Source organism: Pseudophryne corroboree, chromosome 10 (assembly GCF_028390025.1).
Source record: "Pseudophryne corroboree isolate aPseCor3 chromosome 10, aPseCor3.hap2, whole genome shotgun sequence".
NCBI classification, from domain to species: Eukaryota; Metazoa; Chordata; class Amphibia; order Anura; family Myobatrachidae; genus Pseudophryne; species Pseudophryne corroboree.
This window is the reverse complement of record NC_086453.1, coordinates 331,035,717-331,062,056: the sequence shown is the minus strand read 5'-3', so window position 1 is coordinate 331,062,056 and position 26,340 is coordinate 331,035,717. Positions and strand designations below refer to the sequence as shown.

General features: G+C 44.7%; 1 protein-coding gene across 1 annotated transcript in view; it reads left to right on the top strand.

Moving 5' to 3' along the window:
• The window catches only part of LOC134965335 (nicotinamide N-methyltransferase-like), a 28,066-nt gene extending 7,936 nt beyond the window's left edge, over positions 1–20,130 (top strand). The window contains exons 2-3 of the mRNA XM_063941807.1: positions 10,915–11,122; positions 19,713–20,130. Of these exons, the coding sequence (XP_063797877.1) occupies positions 10,915–11,122; positions 19,713–20,130 (626 nt within the window). The remainder of the gene's footprint in view (positions 1–10,914; positions 11,123–19,712) is intronic.
• Positions 20,131–26,340: the final 6,210 nt, after the last annotated feature.

The window sequence follows — 26,340 nt, the reverse complement described above, 5'->3', positions numbered from 1 at the left end:
GGTGGCTTACAGCCAGGGAGCTGTCTGGCTTGCCAGGCTGAGGCATGCTGGTGGCACAGAGGTTAGCATTCTTCCTCCCACAGTCCTACTTGTAGTATGAAATGAGTTTGGACTGTAGAGTGGTAAGCTCCACTAGGGCAGGGGCTGAATAACAAAAATTCACTGCACAGTCGTGCTTAGTACTGTACCGAACCCACCAGAACTCAATTAACCTGATCCGGGGCTGCTGGGGGGGGTCATGAGGGGCTGCTAAAACATCTAAGGGGCTGTTTTATTTAAAAATGAAATATGAATAAAATAAACAAGACACACAGGTATGCTCACATGCGTGTAACTGGGACACACAGGTATGCTCACATGCCTGTAACTGGGAGCTGTGAAAAACTAAAATAAGGCATCTGACACAAAATATGTAAATAAAAATGCAATAAAAAAAATGGAAAAAAAGAAACCCATGAGTTTTGCACAAAATAAGTCTCCAGACTCCGAGGAGGGGAAAATATCCAATCTTGATCCTGTGGTATAAACCAGTTTATTTACATCCCAGCATTAAATCCGAGATTATCATAATCCCTGAAAATGGAGAAGGGGGTACAAATTCAGAAGCTTTGGCCCCTAGTTTTTCAGTTAGTCCAGTAATGTGGTAATTATACATTAACATGGTTAAAGTCCTTTCTGTCCTACACCAAGACAGGAGTGGAAGTGAAAGCCTGTGTGTTGTTCCTGATTGCGTGTGCCTCTCTAATTTTTAGTCACCTTCTTGACACTGTACTTGTCCTCTTGCCTCTTCTCATAATGTGAAAAGTCATCAAATATGAATGTGGTATGTTTGTAGCTACAGTAGCTATGATTCGGAGAAGTTGGTGAGTTTTTTCCAGGGGGACCACCTGTCACTGAAATTATGGTTTTATTAAACTGTGCACGTCCTGTTTAAACAACATAAGGGTGGGTGGGAGGGCACAAGGACAATTCCATCTTGCACCTCTTTTTTTCTTTGCATTATGTGCTCTTTAGGGCCTAGTTTTTAAATCTGCCATCCTGTCTGACACTGCAGTGCCACTCCTAGATGGGCCAGGTGTTTGTGCCGCCCACTTGTGTCGCTTAGCTTAGTCATCCAGCTACCTCGGTACAACCTTTTGGCCTAAAAGCAATATTGTGAGGTGTGAGGTGTTCAGAATAGACTGGAAATGAGTGTTATTGAGGTTAATATTACTGTAGGAACAACAACAAAAAATAAAAAAAAAATCTGTGATTTTAGCTGTTTTTTTTTTTTTCAAAAAAATACAGATCCAAAACTAAAACCAAAAGGGTGGTTTTCCCAAAACCAATCCAGATCCAAAACACGAAAGGAGATCCAGATTCAAAACCAAAGCACAAAACCAGAAAAGTGTTCGGAGCACATCTCTAGTCAAAACCATCCTCAATTTTTGGGATTTCTTTAAAACATGTTAAATACAGCTTATATCATGTTATTTTCACCTGTTTTTGTTCTTATAGTATTATTATTATTATTATTATTATTATTATTATTATTATTATAATCAATAACATTACTTTCTAGTCATTTACACTCAACTTAGACCACTTCACAGCTCCCAATATTGTTGTCACCAATATTAGCCAAAGGCTGCAGCAAGCTACCTGGCTAAATTAAGCAACAAAGCAGCAGCACAAACACAAGGCACATTAAAAGAATATACAGTAGCACATCTATGAACCATAGTGGCACAGCAATGGTAGACAGAATGGCAGTTAATATAAAACAATATGAACCCATAGAATGTTTTCATTAATCAAGTACTTGCAAATCACAGGCCTCAGTCCAGCATAGGTGTTTGCTGCCAGTCTAGTCTTGTTAATCACCATCAAACTTACGCAAAGCAACAAATCAAAGGCCTAAGGCTAGTACAGGTGACTGTAGATGTATTATTTAGTGGAAGGTAAAGAATGTATTACAAGGAAAAGTAAATAGAAAACATCAAACAAATTATAAAAAAAATCAAGATTCTAATGATGGGATGTAATTGAGTACAAAGATCGCCAGAGGTGCGGAATGCCAAATGATCTTAGACCTTTTAAAAAAAAATGCAATCACTTACAAGGCAAAACCATGCCTTGTAAGTGATTGCCCCTTTAAAAAAAAGTCTAAAGGTGGCCATCCACTACTCAGACTTGTCTGAACTGCAGATAGCATCAGATTTCTCTTGAACTCTCCCGGGAGCGTCCCGGGAATTGGATCAGACCCTGGCTTTAATTTTAATTACATTCACTTCAGATATATCTGATGCGATATATCATGTGCCAGATCGCATCAGATATATCTGATGCACACATGCTACATGCGATTGATCTGATGCTGCTGCTGCTGCCGCCCCGTCTTGTGGTGGGTGGGAGTGGCCAGGGAGATGCCAGTCAAGTGACGCTTCAGATGAATCTGATCAGATACATCTGAAGTAAAAAAAACAATCCGATGTGCACCTGTTTTCTTCAGATTCAGATAAATAGTTGGGGCAGCCTCAGAGATCTGTAGTTCAGATATATCTGACACGGGAGTGCGCATCGGATCGGAAGAGCCATCCAATGTGACACTTTCCTTCAGATATGACGGTCAGATGTGTCGAAATCTGAAGAAAACTGCCCAAATCGGACTAGTGGATGGGGGCCTTTAGATCTGCCATGGTTCTTGGCGTTACCCGAGGAGCACCCATAGCAGATATGATAAAAGGGTGCAATCCAAATTGTAATCCGATTGTCCGTTTGACCATTATCATTCATGCAACGCAAGCCACGCATCGGTAATGACGTCATTATGTCAACCTTCTTTTCATCCCCCAAAGGGAAGTTTATTAAAATTCTAATTACATAGTTTTACTATTTCCCGGAAGAATACCTGTGTTAAATTTAAGCTTTCTAACATAAAAGGAAGTAAAAGATTTAGTGATGAGTGGATGGATGAGTGAGTGAGTGAGTGAGTGAGTGAGTGAGTGAGTGGTTTCACATTTATATATATATATAGATATGATTTTCCTAATTGTGATTATTCATGTGAATAAACTCGCTGCAAATGATGTAACAGGGAGCAGGTGCCTATTGTTCAACATCAAACCTCTACTTCTTTGGCACTACAAATGCCCTACTTGCCTAGACAAATGTCGTCAGGTTTTGGGTAAAACCATTTCCATATGGAAGAGGTGGCTTTTTTGTTATTTTGTCCAGGCATGACAATGCACTTCTAATAACTGACATGAAGTGCTACCTTACTTTGACACAAACATTATAATCCTCCTGAAGTTTATCAACAGTACCTGTGCGTGTACAGCACATTCATCATCCTCATTAGTGTCAGTTATGCAAATATTTCCCTCATCCTGTTGAACATTTACAACTTCCTAATTAGCATTCTCAATTTCTATGTCCATCATCATCATTATTAATTTTACTAGTACTCATCTTCAGAGAGTTCAGAAATGGTGGAAGGAGGATTCACTAGGATTCAGATTCACAAATACAGTGTATAAATTTCATGGACACTTAAGGCCCAGAGCCGTCTTAACAGCAGTGTGGGCCCCTGGGCACAGCAATGCATTGGGCCCCCTACCCATGCTCCAGCGGTAGGGGTGGGAGGAGCTATCAGCAGCAGCTTTAATGTCCCGCGGGCAGTAGGGGGTGTTCTATCTTCTACTCCGCATGTAGGACCAGAAGCAGTGATTTCTGCTAATTACTCCTTTACTGCACAGATGGGCTAAACTGTAGAAGGGGTCATTGGGCTGAATGAAGAAGCCCTGGTACATGACTTCTAGGGTTGTAAGGGGTGTTTAATACGTAGGGGAGGGGTGGCTAGTGGAATGGGCTTAATATCATTTTACGGTGGGAGGGCAGCTTGCTTGACTGCAGATATCTCAAGTTTCTGAAAATATATTTCTTAGCTTTTAATGGAATAAAATACTAGAGAGTCACACCTTTCAGAAGGTTCTGGGGACTTGGGGATCAGAGTTCAGGAACCAGAGCAATTCACCAATGAAAATCTAAAACTGCATATTAGGCATGTGGAGCTGGAGCAGGGACCAGCTGCTTGAAGGCTGATATCTCTGGTTCTGGGCATAGTAGAAACAAGCTGCCAGTGTCCACTAAAAGTGGAGAGTCCCGGCTTTTGGCTTATACCATTAGAAATACTCAAAGTCAGACAGAACCCGAAATATCTGGCTGGGAAGAGCAATTAACAGGCTTGGATGGGGACCACTGCTTTCAAGTCAGATATCTCTGGTTCCCCAGGGCCGATTTTCAAAAATCTGGTACCCCTGGAAAGAGGGGACCCTCAGCTATCAGCCTAGGGCCCTTATTCTCTTGGGGCCCTTGGGCAAGAGCCTATTGAGCCCATACGAAAAGACGGCCCTGTTAAGGCCCGTACACACTGGTCGATGTATCGGCCGTTCTCTTGAACGGCCGATACATCGCGGGACCGTCGGCCAGTGTGTACGGGCGATACGTCTGTGAACTCCGTCGTTCACAGACGTATCGCGTCGGCCGCGCAGCACAGCCGACAGCCAATATATCTAACGATATATTGGCCCGTCGCTGTGTGTGTACGGGGCGGTCGTCCGACCGCCCGTACACATGCTGCGGCGGCCGGCGGTGATTGACAGGTGAACTGGGCGGGCGCGAGCGCCCGCCCAGTTCATGACGTCAGTCCCCCGACGGATCGGGCTGTGTGTATGCACAGCACACTGCCCGATCCGTACATAGATATATCTGCAGATCAATTGATCTGCAGATATATCTAATAGTGTGTACCCACCTTTAGAGGTATATTTACTAAAGTCTGGGTTTACATAAGTGGAGATATTTCCCATAGCTACCAATCAGCTATTATCTTTTAGAAGGTACCAGGTAAATAAGTAGAGTCTGATTGGTTGTTATGGGCAACATCTACACTTCTAAAAACCCACACTTTCATAAATATACCTCTTAGATTATCCGCACAAATCTGTGACATTTGTGAACTTACAATTTGTTCATCAGCCGCAGTGTTCTTTTTGTGTACTGATTTGCCTGATTTAGAGGTGACACTTTTTGACTCACATTGAGAAGTTGGTGCATGTGAGGTTCCAGAAGATGCCTGACTGTGTTTTGCCCTGGCATTCACAATAGGCATTTTAATGCATGAAAGAGCAGTAGCAGAACCACACCGCATTAAGTAGTGATATATCCATGTTCTGCTTTCCCAAAACAAGCGCAAAATGTGCGCCCGTAGAAAATGCATGGTGAGATTGCACCCAAGACCAGGGCCGGATTAAGCCCTGGTGGGGCCCGAGGCACTTAAGGCAGGGAGGCGCCAGGCCAGAGAGGCGCTCTCCCTGCTCTGCATCCCCGCTTATTATTTTTTCACTTGCATCATTCACCATTTCCAACATCTGGAGCTGTTCATAATTGTTAACATCTATAAGACTCTATCCATACTGCAACGATTCAGGGACACAGAGACTGTTCCCCAGAACCCACCAAGCGACATTTGACACAACTTTTTTCCAGAGTGATCGCTCACACAGACTCTACCTGCTGTACTGTGTAAAAGGGGACTCTACCTGCTGTACTGTGTAAAAGGGGACTCTACCTGCTGTACTGTGTAAAAGGGGACTCTACCTGCCATACTTTGAAAAAAGGAGCTCTACCTGCTGTAATGTGTAAAAGTGAGTTCTACCTGCCATAATATGTAAAAGGGGCTCTACCTGGTGAAATGTGTATAAGTGGCGCTACTGTGCAGTGTAATTTGAATAATGGAGACTACTGTACAGCGGGATATGCATTGGTATTATTTTGTGGCCACACCCCTATCCCCATGAAGCCATGCCCCTATATTTTTGTTGCGCGCACTGGCCCTATTTTAAATATGGAGTGGGGGGTGCCAATGCTGTTTCTTGCACACAGCGCTAAAATGTCTAGTTACGGCACTGCTGCCTGGTCAGGGAAGATTTCAAGTGTATTTCATGAGATGGTATTTTTTTATATAAAAGTCTGATCATATCTGCGTATTGCAGGACTCATTTACCTTTAGATTTATTGCCTGATATTTAACGTATTATCTACAACTGCTTATATTTATATTGTGAGTTTGTTGTTAAAACTCTCCGGTAACAATAATACATTGCTTATGATCATCTTGTAGCTACAGTGTACAACAGTGAAAGCACTACTGTAAGTGTATCTATCTCTTTGAGCCACGCAACATTTATCCATATTATTTAAAGAACATCAGAGTGATGTTTAGAACAGATGCGTTATTGAAATACTATTTGCAACAGTAATACTTAGATTACAGCCTTACGGAGTTGCCAACAGCGACAGCCGAAGTTAAACATTCTAATTAAGACATTGCATAGTCACCCATATTTGGTTTCATTCAGCACTGTGTTGCACTGTGTTGTTTTATTGGTTTGGGTATGGCTTACCGGCGGCTGGGATCCCAGTTGTCATCATCCTGACGCCGGCCGGGGCGAGCAGTGCAACTCAATGGTGTTTTATTCGCACTCTATGGGTGTCGTGGTCATCCACGAGTGGGAATAGTCCCTGGTAGTCGTCATGCCGACTGTCAGGCTTTGGTGCGGGCGGGATGTGGGGGTCAGTATTGTTAAGTTACATTTTATTTACACAAACATTTATAACATAGCCCCAAAAAAGAGCTTTTCTTTCCCTCTCCTGATAAAAAAAATATTCTTCTGAACATACTGCTGATGATTAGTTTTATTAATTTGTTCAGTTTTTTGGGTGGGTGAGCTGTCCTGTTATACCATCAAAAGTTTCATGTGGCACAAATCTGGTCTTTAACATAAGTGTTTACATTACTCATACACTTAAATGGTAACAGTTGTTTTTATGATGCAGGTTCTTACCTGTAACATCACATTCCAGAACCATGGCCCTCATTTCGAGTTGTTCGCCCGCTAGCTACTTTTAGCAGAAATGCAAACACAAAGCCGCCGCCCTCTGGGAGTGTATCTTAGCATAGCAGTATTGCTAAAGAAAGATTAGCAATTCTGCTATTAAGTATTTCCTTGCAGTTTCTGAGTAGCTCCAGACCTTCTCCTAGATTGCGATCACCTCAGTCCGTTTAGTTCCTGGTTTGACGTCACAAACACGCCCAGCGTCCGGCCAGCCACTCCCCCGTTTCTCCAGCCACTCCTACATTTTTACCTGGCACGCCTGCGTTTTTTAGCACACTCCCTGAAAACGCCCAGTTTCCGCCCAGAAACACCCACTTCCTGTCAATCACACTACGATCAGCAGAGCGATTGAAAAGCTTGGTTCGCCCGTGAGTAAAATAGCATAGTTTTGTGTAAAAATACTTAGCACGTGCGCCCTGCTGTGCATACGCATGCGCAGAATTGCCGGATTTTAGCCTATAAGCAATTCTGCTAAAAATAGCAGCGAGCGAACAACTCGGAATGAGGGCCAATGGGGATCATTCCGAGTTGTTCGCTCGTTGCCGATTTTCGCAACGGAGAGATTAAGGCGAAAATGCGCGTGTGCATGGTACACAGTGCACATGCGCTAAGTAATTTAGCACAAAACTTAGTAGATTTACTCACGTCCGAACGAAGAATTTTCATCGTTGAAGTGATCGGAGTGTGATTGACAGGAAGTGGGTGTTTCTGGGCAGAAACTGACCGTTTTCTGGGAGTGTGCGGAAAAACGCAGGCGTGCCAGGATAAAACGCAGGAGTGTCTGGAGAAATGGGGGAGTGGCTGTCCGAACGCAGGGCGTATTTGTGACGTCAAACCAGGAACGAAACGGCTGAGCTGATCGCAGTGTAGGAGTAAGTCTCGAGCTACTCAGAAACTGCTAAGAATTTTCTATTCGCAATTCTGCTAATATTTAGTTCGCAATTCTGCTAAGCGAAGATACACTCCCAGATGGCGGCGGGCCTAGCGTGTGCAATGCTGCTAAAAGCAGCTAGCGAGCGAACAACTCGGAATGAGGGCCAATGTGTATAATACATGTAACATCACATTACAGAACAATGTGTATAATACTTGTAACATCACATTACATAACAATGTGTATAATACTTGTAACATCACATTACAGAACAATGGGGGTCATTCCGACCCGATTGCTCGCTGCAGTTTGTCGCAGCACAGCGATCGGGTCAGAACTGCACATGCAACGGCGCCGCAGTGCGCCGCCGCATGGCAGCTTTCGTTACCTAGCGATCGGCTCTGAGACAGAGGCGGACGCTAGGCGGGAGGGGGCTGAACGGCGGCGTTAAGCCGCCGTTTAGGGGGAGCGGTTCGGCCAACGCAGGCAAGGCCGGACCGTTGGGGGGGCGGGCCGCGGCGGCTGCGCTCCCGAAAAGGGTGTGTGGCCTCATTAAAATGGGCATGGCCTCATCTGATATCATCACGGCCACCACAGGGGGAAAAAAAGTCCCCATTTTACACATTACGCAGGCAAGAATTCCCCATTCTACACATTACGCAGGCAAGAGTCCCCAGTTTACACATTGCGGAGGGCACGTGTCCCCATTTTACACATTGAGCAGGCAAGAGTCCCCATTTTACACATTACGGCAGGCACGTGTCCCCATTTTACACATTATACAGGCACGAGTCCCCATTTTACACATTACGGCAGGCAAGAGTCCCCAATTTACACAGTACACAGCCAAGTGTCCCCAATTTACACAGTGCAGCAGGCAATTGTCCCCAATTTACACAGTACGCAGGCAAGTGTCCCCAATTTACACAGTACGCAGGCAAGTGTCCCCAATTTACACATTACGCAGGCAAGTGTCCCCAATTTACACATTACGCAGGCAAGAGTCCCTATTTTACACATTGTGGCAGGCACGTGTCCCCATTTTACTCATTACGCAGGCAAGAGACCCCATTTTACACACTGCGGCAGGCACGTGTCCCCATTTTACACATTACACAGGCAAGTGTCCCCATTTTACACATTACGCAGGCAAGAGTCCCCATTTTACACGTTGCGGCAGGAAAGAGTCCCCATTTTACACGTTACGGCAGGCAAGTGTCGCCAATTTACACAGTACGCAGGCAAGTGTCCCCAATTTACACAGTGCAGCAGGCAAGTGTCACCAATATACACAGTACGCAGGCAAGGGTGCCCAATTTACACAGTGCAGCAGGCAAGTGTCAAGTGAGGGGGAAAGAAGGTAGAGAGAGGGGGGGGGAGAGAGAGACAACTTACATATGAAGGATCCTCCCGCTCTTCGGGTCGTCCGCCTCTCCTACCTCGCGCCTCCTCCTTCCAGCTTCCAGCCCTCCTTCGTCTTCCTGAGTACTCCTACTCGGGGGGCGGAGTTTTACGGAATGACGCAATTTCATCGTGACGTCACGACGCAACCACGTCATTCCGCAAAACTCCGCCCCCCGAGCAGGAGTACTTGGGAAGACGGAGGACAGAGAAACAAGGACCAGCAAAGTCTCGCGGCGGTTGCACGGATTGCCCGCCGCAAGAAACGGCACTGCATGTACCATCACATTACAGAACAATGGGCCTAATTCAGACCTAATCGAAGTAGCAAATATGTTAGCAAATGGACAAAACCATGGCCCTCATTCCGAGTTGTTCGCTCGCAAGCTGCTTTTAGCAGCATTGCACACGCTAAGCCGCCGCCTACTGGGAGTGAATCTTAGCTTAGTAAAATTGCGAACGAAAGATTCGCAATATTGTGAAAAGACTTCTCTGTGCAGTTTCTGAGTAGCTCGAGACTTACTCTTCCAGTGCGATCAGTTCAGTGCTTGTCTTCCTGGTTTGACGTCACAAACACACCCAGCGTTCGCCCAGACACTCCTCCGTTTCTCCAGCCACTCCCGCGTTTTTCCCAGAAACGGTAGCGTTTTTTCACACACACCCATAAAACGGCCAGTTTCCGCCCAGAAACACCCACTTCCTGTCAATCACATTACGATCACCAGAACGAAGAAAAAACCTCGTAATGCCGTGAGTAAAATTCCAAACCTCTTAGCAAATTTACTTGGCGCAGTCGCAGTGCGAACATTGCGCATGCGCAATTAGCGGAAAATCGCTGTGATGCGAAGAAAATTACCGAGCGAACAACTCGGAATGACCACCCATGTGCACTGCAGGGGAGGGAGATATAACATGTGCAGAGAGAGTTAGATTTGGGTGGGGTGTGTTCAAATTCTGAAATCTTAATTGCAGTATAAAAATAAAGCAGCCAGTATATACCCTGCACAATATAACCCACCCAAATCTAACTCTCTCTGCACATGTTACATCTGCCACACCTGCAGTGCACATGGGCGGTCATTCCAACCTGATCGCACGCTAGGATTTTTCACTGCACTGCAATCAGGTCCCTACTGCGCATGCGTATGCACCGCAATATGCAGGCGCATCGTACGGGTACAAAGCAGATCGTTGCTGAGCGATGGATTTAACTAAGAATCCATTCGCACAGCTGATTGACAGGAAGAGGACGTTTGTGGGTGGCAACTGACCGTTTTCCGGGAGTGTTTGGAAAAACGCATGCGTGTCCAAGCGTTTGCAGGGAGGGTGTCTGACGTCAATTCCGGACAAGAACAGGCTGAAGTGATCGCAGCGGCTGAGTAAGTTCTGAGCTACTCAGAAACTGCACAAAACTGTTTTGTAGTCCTCGGCTGCATATGCGATCGCACACTTGCAAAGCAAAAATACACTCCCCTACAGGCGGCGACTATCTGATCGTAATGCTGCAAAAAATAGCTAGCGATCGATCAACTCGGAATGACCCCCATGGTTTTTCCCACTTGCTAACAAATTTGCTGCTGCAATCAGATCTGAAATAGGCCCAATATGTATAATACATGTAATATCACATTACGGAACATTGTGTATAATACATGTAATATCACATACTGAATTTGTAATCATTGTACTCTCTCCATGCAGGTCACATTAAGGGAAACGTTTTAATTGACATCAGTCTTGGTCCCTTCATTCATCATCTCCTTACTGCCTCTACAATTTTCAAAGACATCTATCTGCTAAGGTTCAGAGAAGAATGTATTATGGAACTGAGCAGGTGGCTGAACACACGCACAGGAGCGTTTGAATGGAATCACGCAAAATCATATTTGGATGAATTAGATGGCGGCAGGTGAAGTATCTGTCCAAACAACGCTCTGTCTAAATATAAACTTGCTGTCAAATCTGGGGGGAATTTAATGATGTTTAAATCGATGGACCGTGGTAATTTTTTTAGTGAATGACAAACCTCCTAAATTTATTCATGGCAAAATTGCAGAAAATCATCAATTAGACAATTTGTGAATGCAACCTGCTGCAAAACACCATCCTGATTTTTTATTTCTTTTTCATTAAAGGTATAATGGTGGTCATTCCGAGATGTTCGCTCGCTGCCATTTTTCGCAGTGCAGCGATCAAGTGAAAAAATGGCGAAAATGCGCATGGTACGCAGTGCGCATGCGCTAAGTACTTTCACACAAAACTTTGTAGATTTACACAAGCTCGAGCGACGTTTTTTCATCGCTCGAGTGATCGTAGTGTGATTGACAGGAAGCGGGTGTTTCTGGGTGGAAACTGGGCATTTTCAGGTAGTGTGCTAAATAACGCAGGCGTTCCAGGTAAAAACGCAGGACTGGCTGGAGAAATGGGGGAGTGGCTGGCCGAACGCAGGGCGTGTTTGTGATGTCAAACCAGGAACTAAACGGACTGAGGTGATCGCAATCTGTGAGTAGGTCTGGAGCTACTCAGAAACAGCAGCAAATTATTTAGTAGCGGTTCTGCTAATCTTTCGTTCGCTATTCTGCTAAACTAAGATACACTCCCAGAGGGCGGCGGCCTAGCGTGTGCAATGTTGCTGTAACCTATAGAAAATGACTATATGGTATAGTAAGGTTAATATATTTGATGTAAGCACTATATGAGTATAATATATAGGATTGTTTTAATAGAATATATATGTAATATATTTTAGAGGTAGGTAGTGATCCAATTATCCATATAGTAAATAAAAAAGGGTGTTTATTATCCCATAGAAAGGTAATGAATAGATGTGCATTAGATTGAGCTCGAGACTATGGGTGCCCTTTGCACGCGGCCTTATGTGCACGAGACTGTCTTTAGTGAGGGGAGCCGCGAGGAGAGAGCGGGAAAGTTGGGGGGCTCGAGGACTGATCCCCTGTGTATAAAAAGGGGGAGTTAGAGGCGATTGACAGTCTAGAGTGAGCCACGGAGGGGTCTACTTCTCTCTCTCCTCGGCGCTGCATCTAAAGAGCTGTGCTGTAAACATAGTGGCGCCCAAGGGAGAGGAAGAGACTTACCCTGGTAAAGAAGCCCGGAAGAGGGGAACCGCCGCTGAGTGAAGACCCCGGGAGCTGCAGAGAGCGTCCGCCGGGGAGAGCTCCAGAAGCGCATCTGGACGAGAGGGGATCAGAGGCGCGGCTAGCGGATAAGGAGGCGCCAGGTCCCGTACACTCTCTATTGGCTGCTTACAGTTCCCGGCGAGCCGAAGGAGAGGCTTCTTGCTTAGGAGGAGCTACCATCACCGGTGAGCATTATTGGTGAGGCCGGAGGAGGAGGGCTGAAGGGGCGGCTGAAGGAGGGGCGACCAGCGACTGGAGCTATTAGAAGAAAGAGAAGGGAGGAGGGGCCGCTATACCCTAAAGGTAGAGACAGTTACCAGTGATACGCCTACTAGCCTGACTACGCCTACCCGGGTGTTAACAGCCTCCTAGCTGATGTAGAGAGCGGGGAAGAGCTGACACTAATTAGTGGGCTAAAAGAACAGAGAGTCAAAGACAATCATCCTTCGCATCCTAGCTAAATAAGAAAAGCGGGGGAGAGCGATGGGATGTTGAGGACAATCAGTATGCATCTGATCCATCATAACTGAGAGACAGCGGAGAGAAAAGGGGCGGAGCCATCCAGGATTGAAAAGGACCACTAGCAGGAGCAGTGGTTGAAGACATCTAAGGTCTGTGACTAAATCCCACACTGCACCCACCACCTAATTTAGCTACTGAATTACCACCACCACTAGACTTTATAATATTAATTCACTGTCACAGAACCATGCTGTATAACTAGCATGAACTTTAATCTAGCTAGTCGAAGACTTTTGCACTAACTGAAGGTTTAGTGGATGCATTGGTATACTGATAACTTTGGCAAACTTTAATTAACCCATACTTACCCAAGGAGGATCCAGAAGCTAGAGACTGGTATACATTAGAGGAACCTGTATAAATGATAAAAAAAGAAAACAAAGGATTACCAATTGCAATATATCAGAGATAGAATAACTGTAGTTTAGAATTCTACTACAGTTACAATATATTCATATGATACAGTAACTTCTACTAAAGATAAGTACTGTGGGGAAGCAGTGACAACTAGTGGGGATTAGTCCAAATCCAGCAGAGAACAAGGCACATAGAGAGAGGATACAAAGTTTAAATAACAGATACCACTTTACTATTGTAGCAAAAAACTGGAGGATATAATTATACTTTTAAACAAAGTTCAGTGAAGTAACCGGAGGAAATCTGCCAAATATAGTGTCCTGTATCAAGAGTTTTTTCAAAGACACTTTATTCAGGGAATATTACAGAGATATAACATAGGGCTGAATATCCAAAGAAATACTTACTATATATATGCATATATATATACCCAACAGCATACAGCTTAGTACTTATCTGCACCAATCTGATAAAGACCAGGAGACTAAGGGGACTTTTGGGGGAGTAAGGGGTAATATTGTTTATATTGTATATTGTAATATTAATTTATTGCATTCCAGTAATGTTATTATTATATGCATACAGTATGTATTACTAACAAATATGGTAAAATTAGTAAAAATACTAATATAAGTCTAAAGAGAATGTATTATTATTTACCTTCAGTGTAAACTGGTATGATACATTTTAGAGGTAAGGTAAATGTTCAGGTAATCTGTGAAGAAACGTATATATGTATCAAGGTTTTTCCTAAACTTATCCCTTATTTGTCTAGACGGTATCCCTGTCTAATATAAAAGTTTGGGTGGAGGCACTGTCAAGAAGTAATAATATTCTATTTATAGCCCATAGTTAGGGTTACCGGATCTGGACTATATCCTCCACTAAGGGGGATATTTACTAAGCAGTGACAAGAGTGGAGAAGTGAGCCAGTGGAGAAGTTGCCCCATCAACCAATCAGCAGCTCTATATCATTTTATAGTATGCAAATGATATATGTTACTTCAGTGCTGATTGGTTGCCATGGGCAACTTCTCCACTGGCTCACTTCTCCGCTCTTATCACTGCTTAGTAAATGTCCCCCTAAGGGGTCTATTTACTAAGCCTTGGATGGAGATAAAGTTGCTGGAGATAAAGTACCTGCCAATCGGTTCCTAAATGTCATTTTTCAAACACAGCCTGTGACATAGCAGTTAGGAGCTGATTGGCTGGTACTTTATCTCCAGCGACTTTATCTCCATCCAAGGCTTAGTAAATAGACCTCTAAATCATCTATTGTATGAGAACTGTGTTTTTCACAATACATATTGCTTTTCATATACAGTACTCTGGGGCAGATGTATTAAGCCTGGTGAAGTGATAAAGTGAACGGTGATAATGCTCCAGCCAGTCAGCTCCTAACTGTCATTTTTCAAACCCAGCCTGTGACATGGAACTTAGGAGCTGATTGGCTGGTGCTTTATCACCTTCCACATTATCACTTCACCAGGCTTAATACATCTGCCCCTCTGCTCTTTATGTATGGCACCGTGCTGCATTAGACTCTCATACTCCCCTGCCATAACGTACGTCCGTCCTGCGTCTTGTGTCCTACTGGGTGTACTGTATACAATACTGTTAATATGGCAGCAAGATACCAACATTATACCAAGGCGTAGCTCAAAATACTAGTGACATAGCGAGAATGGCCTCTCGCTAGCAATAGAGAAAAGCATCTGGAATACATTAATGCTAAACGGGCAATCCACCTGAAATACGAATGGAAACGGACTGTTTGCTTCCTCCACTGAAGATGAAGAACCTTGTGTGGAGGAATGTCAAGCGGCTACAGGGCATCAGGGACTACCTCAGGCATAGTAAGTACCGTACATTAGTAATGTACATTAAGTAAGTATAGGCAATTAGGATCTGCAGTAGCGCCATTACTGTTTGGCTTAATGTAAATGAGCGCTGTGTGACACACTGTGGGACAGATGTACTTAGCTTTGGAGAGTGATAAAGTATCCATCAATCAGCTCCTACAGTAACTGTCCTTTTACAAATACAGCATGTAACATGGCAGCTAGGAGCTGATTGGCTGGACTTTATCCCTATGCAGTTTATCAGTCTCCAAGGCTAAGTATATCTCCCCTTGTAAAGGGAGCAAGCTGCACTCCTGTCACATGACATGAATAAGTATGTCATACATAAACTAACAGTGCTGCCATCAGAATTTGCGGGGCCCAGGACTAACAAAACAGGCAGGCCCCTCCTACCCCACAGCTCTCCAGGTATTGATGGTACGAGCCAGAGGCGGGCACAATAGTGGACCGGAGTGTGAGTGGCCTACAGGGGAATATCATAATTGGAAGCCAGGAAGAGGTGTGGTCAGTCATCAGAGGAGCATGGCCAACTACCAGAGAGAATTAGCTAGATTTTTCTCTCTTTCCATCTACGTATCTAACTTTTAACTAGCCAAAAAGCTTTGTTATGCATATAGTAAAATGCATTTAATACTATAAAATTTCATATTAGATGTGACAGTGCATTATGTGTTAATATTTTCCCAGTTAAAAATGTGTGCACTTGCCTTAAAGGAGAAAGCACCAAAATCTGTAGACCAAAACCCCCACACAATAGCCCCACCACCTAAATAATACCCCTTTCACACTGCCTGAAATATCCTGGGATTTTGCATGGAAGCACGCAAAATCCCAGGATTGCAGGAGGTGTAAAAGGGTACTTCTCCAAAACCCTGGGTCCATTTTCCCAGGAATCCAACCCGGCTTGCGAGCAGGGTTGTACACAGGTAAGACCTGGTGTAGGAGGAGGTGTAAACAGGGTTGGATTAACAATGGGGCGGATGGAGCTGCAGCTCCAGGCCTGCCCATCATAATAGGCCCTCAGGATCCACTGCTCTGCTGCAGTAGACAAGAAAAAAAAAAATCTTGCTACAGCAGCCTGCACACCATGAATGCAGGTTGGGACACCCCTGTTCCCCCATCCCCAGTATCGTCCTATGGCAGGGGGGAGGAGAAGTCACTGGACAGTGGCAGGTGGTCAAGTCACCAAGACAATGCCATCCTCCATACATCAAAAAATGTGCTCGGCTCGCCGTTACTGTATACTGCTGCCTCCCCGTGGGATGGATGAACCTGACACACGCATTCAACAGTCCCTAATCTCTCCCTGCAGCACGCATCAGCATGCCTCGCCCTCGTCCTCATCCCTGTTACTTCCTCCAGAGCTCCGCCTATGATTTGTCCTGGTATTCTGGCAACCGCATACAGGGTGTGTGTGGAGAGGGGTGGGGGTGAGATGTTTGCGCGCATCTGTGGTGGTTATGAGAGGGAGGAATGCCGTCAGCCATGCAGTTTTGGCCCCTGCAGTGCACTTCCTCTCCAATGATACAGGCACCGTAGTGCATGCACATTGTGGAAGAGGAGGATTCTAAACTACACTACTCAAAAAACTTCCCTCTATTGCCCACCATATGCAGTATGTATGACTGATTACAGTACTGTATATGTACCTGTAATTATATGTCTATCTGTCTTCCACCAATCTTTTATTATTTCTACCTATTCCTCCCATCTTTCTTTCTTCCTATTCTTCCTATTACTCTCACTCTCTTCCTCCCATCTCTCTCACTCTTTTCCTCCCATCTCTCTCACTCTCTTCCTCCCATCTCTCTCACTCTCTTCCTCCCATCTCTCTCACTCTCTTCCTCCCATCTCTCTCACTCTCTTCCTCCCATCTCTCTCACTCTCTTCCTCCCATCTCTCTCACTCTCTTCCACCCATCTCTCTCACTCTCTTCCACCCATCTCTCTCACCCTCTTCCTCCCATCTCTCTCACTCTCTTCCTCCCATCTCTCTCACTCTCTTTCACCCATCTCTCTCACTCTCTTCCACCCATCTCTCTCACTCTCTTCCTCCCATCTCTCTCACTCTCTTCCTCCCATCTCTCTTCCTCCCATCTCTCTCACTCTCTTCCTCCCATCTCTCTCACTCTCTTCCTCCCATCTCTCTCACTCTCTTCCACCCATCTCTCTCACTCTCTTCCACCCATCTCTCTCACTCTCTTCCACCCATCTCTCTCACTCTCTTCCTCCCATCTCTCTCACTCTCTTCCTCCCATCTCTCTCACTCTCTTCCTCCCATCTCTCTCACTCTCTTCCTCCCATCTCTCTCACTCTCTTCCTCCCATCTCTCTCACTCTCTTCCACCCATCTCTCTCACTCTCTTCCACCCATCTCTCTCACTCTCTTCCTCCCATCTCTCTCACTCTCTTCCTCCCATCTCTCTCACTCTCTTCCTCCCATCTCTCTTCCTCCCATCTCTCTCACTCTCTTCCTCCCATCTCTCTTCCTCCCATCTCTCTCACTCTCTTCCTCCCATCTCTCTCACTCTCTTCCTCCCATCTCTCTCACTCTTTCTTCCTATTCCTCTCTCTCTTCTCATTCCTTTCATCTCTCACTCTCTCCCTATTCCTCCCATCTCTCCCTCTTTCTATTCCTCATATCTCTCTATTTCTATTCCACCCATCTCTCTCTCTTCCTATTTCTACCATATCTCTGCCCCCCTCTCTTCCTATTTGTCCCATCTCTCTCTCCCTCTCTCTCTTTCTCTCTTCCTATTCCTCCCATCACACTCTCTCTCTCTCTCTCTCTCTGTCTCTCTCTGTCTCTCTGACTGCAGAGAGAAGCTATATTAGAAGGTGGCAAGCCAAATGCAGGACTCATTAATACTACGAGAAGTTTAGTAAAATACCTTAGTGGGAGGGTATGGGCACTAGAAGGGATTGAGAACACTACATTTCAGAAAATATGTTCCAGTTGCTGACTCAACAAGACCTAATGGAAATATGGCTATAGACTTAATGGAAATATGACCTAATGGAAATATGGCTATAGACTTAATGGAAATATGACCTAATGGAAATATGGCAATAGCCAGTGAACAATGCTGGATTTTTTTCTTTTTATTAACCTAAACTTCTAGAACTCATACCTGTCCCCGTTCACCAGAGCAAAATATTTTTTTGTTATATATCCACAATAAAGAAAAGTGGTTGAAAGTAGGCACTAGTTATTCCCTCTATTCAGAACACCCCACAGCACAGGCCAACCCGCTATCCAGCCAAACACTGGTCATGCCCCTACATCTCTAGTCAACCCCCGCCCCCGCATCACTGGACACATCCACTACAGTGGTAAACAATAGGCCTTCTTAACTTTCAGTTCTAGGCCCCTGTGGACCTTAATCTGGCACTGGGTGTAAATGGGTAAGCCGGGTCATTATTGGGTATTGGGGGTGATTCAGAGTTGTTCGATCGCTAGCTGCTTTTAGCAGCATTGCACACGCTAAGCCGCCGCCCTCTGGGAGTGTATCTTAGCATAGCAGAAGTGCGAACGAAAGATTAGCAGAATTGCGAATAGAAATTTCTTAGCAGTTTCTGAGTAGCTCCAGACCTACTCACAAATAGCGATCAGTTCAGTCAGTTTCGTTCCTGGTTTGACGTCACACACACGCCCAGCGTTCGCCCAGCCATTCCCCCGTTTCTCCAGACACTCCCGTGTTTGTCCCTGAAACGCCTGCGCTTTTCCGCACACTCCCAGAAAACGGCCAGTTTCCGCCCAGAAACACCCACTTCCTGTCAATCACACTCCGATCAGCAGAACGATGAAAAAACTTTGTTACGCCGTCAGTAAAATACCAAACTTTTGTGCTAATTTACTTGGCGCAGGCGCGCTGCGTACATTGCTCATGCGCAGTTTGCGACTAATCGCTCCGTAGCGAAAAAAAATAACGAGCGAACAACTCGGAATGACTCCCATTGTGTGTAGAATTTTGAGGGAAAAAATATTTTTTTTCCAGTTTGGAATAAGACAGTAACATTACAAAATGTGGAAAAGGTGAAGTGCTGTGAATATTTTCCGGATGCACTGTATGTTACTCCGTTCAGGAGAGAAGGATGGGTTTGTGGAGCTTTGGCAAGATCTCCATGAGCCGTTGGTCACGGAATTTTTTCTATCAGTATTTCCATCATAGAACTTCTATGAACTTCTATGATAGAAGAGGTGGATGTCAATTTAATTTAGGAATCAAAAAAACACCAGTAACCTTTAATACAGGATCATTGATCAGGATGCTTAATTTCAATTAATTCAGTACTTAGTTTAAAAAAAAAAAAAAAAAAATCCTTTCTGCTGGCTTCGATAAATGCAGAGAACCGACGCTGCTCCGTCCTCTCCTCTTCTCCTCCGGCGGCGCACACAGCACAGGCGGCTTGTAATGAGTCAATATGACTCATTACAAGCCGCTGACATAGTTGCTGGCCGTGCGCCCTCAGGGCAACTGCGCTGTGTTCCAGGCACACCTGGCACACACATAGTTACGGCTCTGCCATTGATGGTTTCACCCACCAACGGTCAACCCTTCTTTACTGTGGAGTGGGATGTCGGCCAATTAGTGACTTTTTTGTGTTTTTTATTTTTTTTAGTGACCAATGTGAAGATAAAGAAACAAAAATGAAGTCAGCAATAAATCACATTGTAAAATGGGATATAGACACAGACACCGTCCCAGTGGTGCTCCCAGCAGCTGACTGTGTCATCACTGCCTGGCTCCTGGATACTATCAGCACAGACCAAGATGATTACATCACAAATCTGAAGAAAATTACGAAGTTTGTAGGACCTGGATGTCACCTGATATTGATTGGGGCTTTAAATGCATCTTATTTCACAGTCGTGAATGAGAAGTTCCATATTTTCAATTATGATGAAGCATTTGTAAGAAAAGCCCTCACCGGAGAAGGGTTTGTTATAGATCACTGTGATATTTTCACAAGAGAGTCAGTGAGTGATCTTAGTGACCATGGTGCAATAATATTCATCACAGCTCACATAGAGAAGTAGGGTGAGGCTATAAATGAGAGTGAGAAATACAGTATAACAGATCCTCATCAATATGCAAATGTCAAATCTTAATAATAGAACTTTAGAATTATACATAGCAAATATAAATTAAATAGTATTTTAAAATGCAAAAATTGGCAATTCTGGTGATTATGGTTGATTAAGGATTTTAAGATATAATTATGACCTGCCAGTCCCTTAAGGACCTTATCGTCATTTACTTAGCAATTTCTGTTATTAACATTTCCAAAACATATCATTAATAACTCACCCTCTTCATTTATTGACACAAATGAGAAAGGAGATGACAGAGGGCCTGACACAGAGATATATCCTAATGCAGCTGTGCACAAATAAGAAAATGTCTCAGCCAATGGGATTTGTACAGAGAAGCCCACTGAAGGCATCTCAGATCCACCGCTTACATACACACGTGCAACCATCAGACAAAGAACAGATGAACATCAAACTTATTAACCCTATGGCCACGCAGAACTGGCAATGGTACCAGGGATGGTCTGGACATCCGGCACTTATGCAAGAAGGGCCGATGGCAAAAAGAGCCAGTCCAGCCACACAGAGATCAGTGCTCTCTGCTCAACTGCACATTTGCTTGCCATGCCATCCCCCTGTAGTAAGTAGATAGATAAATAGATAGATAGATAGATAGATAGATAGATAGATAGTTGCGTGCGGCAAGGCCAGAACTCCTGACTGGTGGCATGCCCCGATGAGCAGTGGCTGCACCCCCTCTTGTCGTGCACTTGAGTACAGTCACATGCCAGGGCTGATTCATGGCCCCTGTCCATCCCTGCATGATACTGAGATGCCAAAACCATATCGTCTGCTTATGGAATGGTAAGTTTGTAACAACAGGTTTTGCCCCCCCCCCACTCCAAAAAAAATGGTCTCAACACCACTACATTTCAACCACCACTGCCCTATAAACTCTCACAAATGGTGCCTGACTGTCAATCACTTTGCAAATAAATCCTTTCTGCGAGCGCCACCAAAGGGGCATCATGGCACACGTGCAGAGCGACTTAGGTGCACCCACAGTCACACGACAATCGCCCAAATGTCAAAAACAAATGTTTTGCGTACATCTCTCAATCAGGTCCAGAGAAAGTTCAGAGTGTAGTTAGTGTTACTATGAGGCTTAGCACTGTTAAGGGTTTGAAGTCGTTTGTCAAATTAAAACCCCAATATTTCAAAACTGCACCTGATCCACCTAGATCACATATATTTACATCAATATCACACCTCTTTCTTGTAGGCCACACCTATTTGGTCTGAGCCAGTCAACAATACATTTACATCCAATAAAAACAGACCATCCAACATGACACTTTCAGGATGTAAAATTAGCCTCTCCTCCTGGACTTCCCTAGTATATGATTGCCATCACCTGTGTTGAACTAGTTAATTGAAAATGGTGTTTCAACACAGATGGCTGCAGTCATAAATTAAGATGGGAAGTCAAGGAGTAGAGCAGTTTTTACTTTATGGAAGGGGTCATGTTGGAGGTTATGTAATTGTAAGTCATGTTTTCTGCATGTTTGCAGTTAAAGAAAGTGTTAACCAGCAAATGTAATGTGAGGCCTGTCTCTGACATGTAAGCAAGGTGTGGATTTTGTAAAGCCACATAGGCTACATGCTGTCTCTTAACTGTGTGTTACTGCGCTTGACTCATCTTTCTAACATAACTTGTCTGAGTAAATATTATTCACCAAATATAAAGGTCAAACTGTCTAGATTCCAGGTGCAATATTTGTTCACATGCCTCTATAAAATGATCTACATATTCACAAATTGTTCACTGTGATTTTGGTGTGTTACAGTACTGTGTTAATGTACAGTACATAGCCCAAGAGAGATTAAAACCTTATAGTATTGACTGCTGTTTGTCTTCTATCACTTGCATCCTGTTATATTCAATAAAATCTATTGCAGTTTGGAATCAACATGTGAACTAACCTACTTGCTCACATCCAATACACACCTAGCAACTTGTAGGCATCTACCAATATTAACATCATGAAGAACTACAATGATGAAGATATATTGAGCAGAACTGAGTAAGATGTCTAGGGGGGATAATAATTTCAGAATGGAGACAACTTTAATTATGCACCTTAGGTCAGCCAGCTCCTTGAATAGGTGATAGCAAGACAAGAAATGAGTGGTCTCGTTTAGGAGAAAACCCAAACACATCCGAACTTGCTCAGGGCTTCCTGCAAGTTTGGATCTTGGATTTTTTTAAAACAGGTCTCGTGTCTTAGATTGAATATAAATTACTCCCTCATAATTTCAGGTGCCCTGTCACACAGGAGAGTATATGGACAGAGTGTGGGCTGTAGTTCATGCTGCATGATTTTAGCTGTTTTTTTTCAATTTTAAAGAAATAAAGGTACAAACCAAAACCAAACCACTTAAGGGTGATGATTTTAAACCATAGGTCTGCAAACTCGGTCCTCATTACCCCACACAGTGCATGCTTTGCAGGTGCACAGGTGTATTAATTACTCACAGACACATTTTAAAAGGTCCGCAGGTGGAGTTAATTATTTCACTTGTGATTCTGTGAGGAGACCGAGTTTGTGGGGACCAAGTTTGCAGACCTATGTTTTAAAACAAAACACAAGAGAATGTGCACATCTCTAGTCAAGATGAGGGGTGGGATCACTTGGACTTCTTTGTCTCTATCCAAGGCTTAGTACATCTGCCTCATTGTGTGTATCATATATCAGCCTTCCCTGTATGCAGGGGCGGATCCAGAAAAAAATTACAGGGGGGGCACCATAAGGGACGTGGCTTCGTTGGAATGGGCGTGGCTTCGTTGGAATGGGCGTGGTATTGCAGGAAAAGACTACCTTATACCCCAGTTTTGCAACCTGCACGCCCAGACGTTGGCCACCACAGAAAAGAAAAATAATCCTGATTCATGCCCCTTACATTATTTGTCATTTTTCCTCCTTATAGTAATGCCCAGTATACATTATTCCACATACTGCAATGGCCCTTAGACATTATTCCACACACAATAATGCACATGACACAATATGCACACACTGTAATGCCCCAGACACATTATGCCACACACCGTAATGCCTGTGACACATTATGACAGGAATCGCAATGCCCGTTATACATTATGCTACACACTGCACTGCCCCTGATACATTATAGCACATACAATGTCTGGGACACATTATGCCACACACTGCAATGACCTTGAGACATTATACCACAATGCCCGTGATATAGTATACCATACACCGTAATGCCTGTGACACATACCGCAATGCCCGTTATACCCTATGCCACACACCGCAATGCCCGTTATATATTATGCCACACTGTAATAACCCTGAGACATTATACCACATACCACAATGCCCGTGATATAGTATACCACACACCGTAATGCCTGACACATTATGACACACACCGCAATGTCCGTGATACATTATGCCACACACTGCAATGACCCTGAGACATTATACCACATATCACAATGCCAGCGATAGAGTATACCATACACCGTAATGCCTGCGACACATTATGACACACACCGCAATGTCCGTGATACATTATGCCACACACCGTAACGCCCATTACACATTAAGTCCTACAGTAAGGCTTCTAATTACTTTTCAAATACCTGCTCGTTGTCAGGGGTTTCATGCACTGGGTGTCATGCTCGTTGCCAGGGGTTTCATGCTCTTGGTTCCATGCACGGTGCCAGGGGTTTTCATGCTCAGGGTGTCATGCTCGTTGCCAGGGGTTTCATGCACTGGGTGTCATGCTCGTTGCCAGGGGTTTCATGCACTGGGTGTCATGCTCGTTGCCAGGGGTTTCATGCACTGGGTGTCATGCTCGTTGCTAGGAGGTAGTCTATGCTCCCAGTGCCACATATGTCCCCAGTGCCAGATATTCCCCCACGGTGCCAGGTACTCACATGCCCCCAGTGCCAAATATAGCCCCCCCCATGTGCCAGGTACACATAAACCCCCAGTGCCAGATATTCCCCGACAGTGCCACATATGCCCCCAGTGCTATATATGCCCCCATTGCCACATATGCCCCAGTGCCAGATATTCCCCCCCCCCAGTGCCACATATGCCCCCAGTGCCAGACAATGCCCCAGTGCCAGATATCCCTTCCCTGCCAGTTATTCCCCCCAGTGCCAGATATCCCCCCCCAGTGCCACATATGCCCCCAGTGCCAGATACCCCCCCCCCAGTGCCAGATATGCCCCCAGTGCCAGATATTCCCCCCAGTGCCATATATGTCCCCAGTGCCAGATATTCCCCCCCCCCTCCCTGCAAATATGCCCCCAGTGCCAGATATTCCCCCCCAGTGCGTCCCCCGTCCCCCCCCTTCCTCCGCCACCGCCGCTGCTCCCCCCGCTCCCCTGCTGTTAGGAGGGACACGGAGGGCACAGTGCACGCCTCCCTGTGTCCCTCCTGGGTCTCCGGCGGCCGCGGGTCACTGTAATAAAGGAAGTGCTCACGAACGGCACTTCCTTTATGAGACCAGCGGCCGCCGGAGACACAGGAGGGACACAGGAGAGGCGCGCACTGTGCCCTCCGTGTCCCTCCTAACAGCAGGGGACGAAACGAGACCGCAGACTGACATGCGGACACTCGTCCGCATGTCAGTCTGCACTAAAAATGACAGGGGGGGCACGTGCCTTGGTGCCCCCCCCCCTAAATCCGCCACTGCCTGTATGGAATCTAAAATAATATATATATATATATATATATATATATAAACAGAAAGTTCAACACTCACCAAAGCAAGCTCACTTATATTCACAACATCAATAAACAAATGATGGGGGTTTAGTTAGTGAATTGGCCAATGCCCGAAAGCCTGCAAACCGCTCGCCAAGGTACCCCATCTTCATGCAGGTCCTACACTATCACAGAGTCTCAAAAATTAAAACCTAGCAACTGAATCACATAATATAACTGCAAATATGCCCACTTGGTTTACTGTGTATCTGCCAAATTCTCCATGGCTTTTAAAGGTACACTAGTCACCTGACACTGGCTGATAAGTTACTAAAGAACAGCTGACTCAGGTTTAAGATAATTGGGCTTGCATAGTGGTGCATGAACAAAGCTTGTGGCCACAGTTAATGTATTAACTGTGGCCACAAGCTTTGTTCACCCCATGAAGATGGGGTACCTTGGCGAGCGGTTTGCAGGCTTCCGTGCATTGGCCAATTCACTAACTAAACCCCCATCATTTGTTTATTGATGTTGTCAATATAAGTGAGCTTGCTTTGGTGAGTGCTGAACTTTCTGTTTGTATATTTTTAAGTAGGTGGCCATGGGCTACATGCACCCCACCCTATCATTGGTGAGTGCAGACACTGCACCCCGCTTCTGGGGTGGTGAGTGCTGTGGTTTTATATTTGTTGGTATATTGTAGGGTTAATCTTTGCTTAACTCATATTAACTGTGGCCACAAGCTTTGTTCATGCACCCCTATGCAAGCCCAATTATCTTAAACCTGAGTCAGCTCTTCTCAAGTAATTTATCAGCCAGTGTCAGGTGACTGGTGTACCTTTAAAAGCCATGGAGAATTTGGCAGATACACAGTAAACCAAGTGGGCATATTTGCAGTTATATTATGTGATACAGTTGCTAGGTTTTAATTTTTGAGACTCTGTGATAGTGTAGGACCTGCATGAAGATGGGGTACCTTGGCGAGCGGTTTGCAGGCGTCCGTGCATTGGCCAATTCACTAACTAAACCCCCATCATTTGTTTATTGATGTTGTGAATATAAGTGAGCTTGCTTTGGTAAGTGCTGAACTTTCTGTTTGTATATTTTTAAGTAGGTGGCCATGGGCTACATGCACCCCACCCTATGAGTGGTGAATGCAGACACTGCACCCCGCTTCTGGGGTGCTGAGTGCTGTGGTTTTATATTTGTTGGTATATATATATATATATATATATATATATATATATATATACATACCTCCCAACATGACCCTCTTCAGGAGGGACACACTGCGCTGCTTCTGGCCTTTTCTCTTAATTTATGATTGCCGGCGCCTGTTTTGCACAGGTTAATGAATAAGAAAGGTGTTTCAGTAAAGGTGATGAGGCAATCATACATTAAAAGGGAAGTCCAGGAGCAGAGCATTCTGTCCCTCCTGGATAGGGTCATGTTGGGAGGTAAGTATATATAT